The sequence below is a fragment of the Eurosta solidaginis genome, chromosome 3 (genome assembly GCF_040869045.1).
Source record: "Eurosta solidaginis isolate ZX-2024a chromosome 3, ASM4086904v1, whole genome shotgun sequence".
NCBI lineage: Eukaryota > Metazoa > Arthropoda > Insecta > Diptera > Tephritidae > Eurosta > Eurosta solidaginis.
Window position 1 is genome coordinate 168,336,686 of NC_090321.1, and position 4,573 is coordinate 168,341,258.

The following is a 4,573-nucleotide window of genomic DNA, read 5'->3' on the forward strand; positions in this document are numbered from 1 at the left end:
CTTTTTTGGACGGGTTATTGCAGTCGACCTCGGTTTCAAACTGTTTTTCGCGGAGAACTTTTGAACGGGTAGAAAAACTTAACTCCCGTGTTTGTATTCTTAATACAGAAATAACTACGCGTCCGCAGATACCCCAATTGAAGACTTTTTTATAATTTTCTGAAGGACCCACATAGGTGCACTTAAAATTTCCTACTAAATTCGTTAAAAGAAATTTACCATCACAGCAACCCATATCTGATATTCCGATCCCTTTTTTGCTTCCCTGTGTCGCTTTCGACGAAGCAACCCCGGTAATTTTGACACTTCGTTCAGTGTCAAAACTCATGTTCCACGCAGGTTCCACTAGGTTCCACGCTAGTTTGACACTGACCGAAGTGTCAAACTGCCGTGTGTTAGAAGGGGAAAGAAATTGTTTCCCCCTCATACATATCATACTTGTAAACCTGTACAATGACGGTAACCGATAAAGCACCAATGTCTCCAGCTTTATCTAGCTCAGGATAATTGTTTACTATAAAAAAAAATTTACAATGCTCAGGATTTTGCCACCGGATGATGGCAACTGTTCTATCAACGATTTCAAGTGTCAAATACCATTTGGGAAATCAGCTGTTGGTACTCTTTTGTGTGATGAAAAAAAATTGCCGCCGTTGTTGAAGGTAAATTAATAATTTTCATATTTCTGGTTTTTTCACGAAGAATTTTACTTTAAAAGATACTGCTGCCCTTCTTAAATTAAAACCTGCATTATATATGAATTTACGTTTTTGATATTGTGTTGGTGTGGTCGAGTTTTGTGTGAAATAACATACGTATAAAATTAGATTTAGAAAAAAATATGATTTATATTTTTTCATACAGTCGCTTTCCCTGTATACATAAATATGTCGGCAGCCGATGAATTTGAGGATTCTAATGTTCCTCCAAGCTACAACTGCAAGCGATGCAAAAAGGTAAGCGCTATATAACATACTAAACAATAATTCGTTTCACATTTTCTAACTGAAATATGCAATTCATCCTTTAGACCTTCACTTGCAAAAGGGACCAACTCTTGCATAAGAAAGAAGTGCATTTCCAGGCTAAATCTTCCTATGAATGCAAATTGTGCTCTAAGTACTTTTGTAATGGAGGCAATTTGGAGCGCCATATGAAGGTTCATAACGATGTTCGCCCCTTCGTGTGTAATATATGTGAAAAGGCATTTGCACAAGCTGTTAACTTACAACGTCATTTCTCAGTGCACAATGGAGAGCGACCATACCAATGCAATTTTTGTACCAAATCTTTTACACAGCAAAGTAATATGCATCGACACCAACTAACTCATACCGGAGAAAAACCTTTTCGCTGCAAACGGTGCGGGCGTTATTTCTCACAGCGTGTCAATCTAAAGAAGCATATTATGGGCCACCTCAACGCAAAACCCTACGCCTGTACCATTTGTCAGAAGTCGTTTATTCAAGCAAGTAATTTCAAAAAACATTTGCAGGCGCATGTAAAGGACGGTGCTGTCATAGATGTTGACGCCACAGTTTCTGTTGCTACAGCAGCAGCGCGGCATACTTTGGAGCTCGCAGCACAAGCAGTGTAAGTGAAAAACGATATACATCTTTGGTGAAAGTTCAGTACAGCTTAATAAATTTTCTTCCGAAAAGTTAGTATATACGGCATCTTAAGGATGCCGAATATGCAGCTTCATTTTCTTATTGTAGCGAAAGGGAGACTCCCCGATGTTTTTGGCGAGTTTTATCCGTGCTGATGGTCTTTTGCCGGATATTGATCCGGTGCGATACGGAAAATATCACCATTGTGGTACTAGTCCGACCGTCCCGGGAATGAGTTGATAGTACGACTTTGAAACTTCTGGGTCATCTAACCCTCTACTTGAGTAATACAATATGCTATATTGAATTTCTCCAACGTTATATGTATATAATAGTTTAATAATTAGGTTCATCAAATATTTTCTTGATCGTTTAATATTTTATAGGGCTTATGAATGTGCTATATGCCGCAGCATTTACGATAACTTTGCTGATTTCGAAATGCATGAGAATTCCTGCACAGGTGCCGTGCAACCAAAGGTGGAAGTACTTGATGCTAACGGTCCCGATGACATGTTTTCTCCAATGAAATTCGAGGTTGGCCATCTGGATACTCATGAAATAATAATTGAGACCACACGATAAACTAATTGATAAATAAGAATAAACATTAAATTACACCTAGGAATAAATGTATTAGAAAACTTATATCACATTTATACTGAGACCAAATGAGTGATTCCAAATCAATCATTTGAATATGGTGCCTTCACATATCATTGAATTTTCAATTTAAAATTAGTTTGTTAGGTAATAATTTACAACAGGAGTCGACTGCTCATACGTGTTCAAAAATATTGGGCGAGGTTGAAAGTTTTAATGTGGCTGTTGGAATTTTATTGTACACAGGAAAAATCATGTAGAAAGGTTGTTGTTGTTGTAGCGATTAGGTTACTCCCCGAAGGCTTTGGGGAGTGTTATCGATGTGATGGTCCTTTGTCGGATACAGATCCGATACGCTCCGATAACACGGCACCATTAAGGTGCTGGCCCGACCATCTCGGGAACGATTTATATGGCCGCATTAAACCTTCAGGCCCGTGTAGAAAGGTATTTTACGCGGGTATAATTTTGATCTCTAAACTGGTGTTGGACTCATTAAGGGTAATTTTTTGTAAGCGAGACCGAAAGTCGTATGGAGCTGAGACGTACATAACTTCGGAGAGGTCCAGTTATATTTGTTTTTTTTGTTTAAGAATATGTTTTGAACGAAATTTTTAATTCCTGATTCGCGATACAGTGTCCAAAACACGTGTTTTAACACCCGATACAAGTGGACGTGGGAGGGACCCAACAAATTAAATGGGATGTGGTAAATGTCGACCATTAGACATCCATGTCGATGGCATTACGCTACCGACTGTCTTACACCCAAATTAGCAATATATTTTGCTTGAATTTTTTGTTAGATTCAGCAACATAATACTATTTTTATACCATATTTGCCAAATTTTTTTGGTGTGTTAACAAACATGCGTACATACGTCTTGCCTCTTTGCTCCTTTATCAAAGACTTAAAAACAACCACCATGAAGATCTTACTCTTACCAATACAGCCACAGTTACAATTTTGGTGACCACTGGTCTTGAGATTGTTACTTTTGAATTTTGGTTATGGCCAGTTTTTCAGTGCGAGTTTAAACTAGCGTTAAAGTTGACTAAAGTTTAACCAAAAAGAATTAAACAAGGGGTTTAACTTCTACATATCAAAGCTACTTTCACCACCAGAAGGAGTCGCTATTGTTTCATACCCCGATGACTGCACAATAATGGCCACAGGCCCAGGCTCACAGATGTTGTTGTTGTTGTTGTTGTAGCAGTGCTTCGCCCCACCTAATAGACGCGATCGATCACAAACTGTCATCAATATCCTCTAACGGGAGTCCAAGGAAACTTGCTGTTTCAACAGGGGTGGACCATAGGGAAAGGGGTGTTAGAGGCGTTGGTTCCACATTACAATTATAGAGATGGTTGGTGTCATGTGGGGACACATTGCAAGCGGGGCATACATTTTGTATGTCGGGGTTGATTCTGGATAGGTAAGAGTTTAACCTGTTACAGTATCCAGAACGAAGTTGAGCCAGAGTGACACGCGTTTCCCTGGGGAGTATGCGTTCCTCTTCCGCAAGTTTTTGATACTTTACTTTGAGTACTGGGTTCACCGGGCAATTCCCGGCATAAAGGTCCGACGCCTGTTTGTGGAGTTCACCAAGGACCTGCTTGTGTTTTTTCGCTTCATACGGCTGTGTTCTCAGATGCCGTATTTCCTCAAAATGCTTACGGAGATTACTCCTTAAGCCCCTAGGCGGTGCTGGCTCGTCAATCAGATGTCTGTTGGGATGCCCAGGTTTCTGGGTATTCAACAGGAACTGTTTGGTCAGCATCTCGTTTCTTTCCCTCATAGGGAGTATTCTCGCCTCATTATGTAGATGGTGTTCTGGGGACATAAGAAGACAGCCCGTGGCAATTCTGAGAGCAGTATTTTGGCAGGCCTGTAGCTTCTTCCAGTGGGTAATTTTTAGGCTTGGCGACCATATGGGTGACGCGTAGCACGTAATCGGCTGGCTAATTGCTTTGTATGTAGTCATGAGCGTTTCTTTATCTTTTCCCCAGGTACTGCCAGCAAGGGATTTGAGGATTTTGTTACGGCTCTGAATTCTCGGAACAATTGCGGCTACGTGCTCACCAAAATGTAGATCCTGATCAAACGTCACACCCAAGATTTTGGGGTGTAGGACAGTCGGTAGCGTAGAGCCATCGACGTGGATGTTCAAAATGGTCGACATTTGGGACGTCCATGTTGTAAATAAGGTCGCGGAAGATTTAGTCGGTGATAATGCCAGGTTTCGCGAGGCGAAAAAACTGGAGAGATCAGGGAGGTAGCCGTTTATTTTATTGCATAGCTCATCGATCTGTGGGCCTGGGCCTGTGGCCATTAGGAAACGATTGTGACTCCTTCCGGT

At 40.7% G+C, this 4,573-nt stretch overlaps 1 protein-coding gene across 1 annotated transcript; it reads left to right on the forward strand.

Annotated features, from left to right (window-relative positions):
• The first annotated feature begins 425 nt into the window (after window positions 1-425).
• LOC137246765 (zinc finger protein 569) lies at window positions 426-2,265 on the forward strand. Its single transcript, XM_067777774.1, has 4 exons — window positions 426-662; window positions 865-956; window positions 1,031-1,593; window positions 1,997-2,265. The coding sequence occupies exons 2-4, from the start codon at window positions 888-890 to the stop codon at window positions 2,193-2,195; spliced, it is 831 nt and encodes a 276-aa protein (XP_067633875.1). The 5' UTR covers window positions 426-662; window positions 865-887; the 3' UTR covers window positions 2,196-2,265.
• The last annotated feature ends 2,308 nt before the right edge of the window (window positions 2,266-4,573 follow it).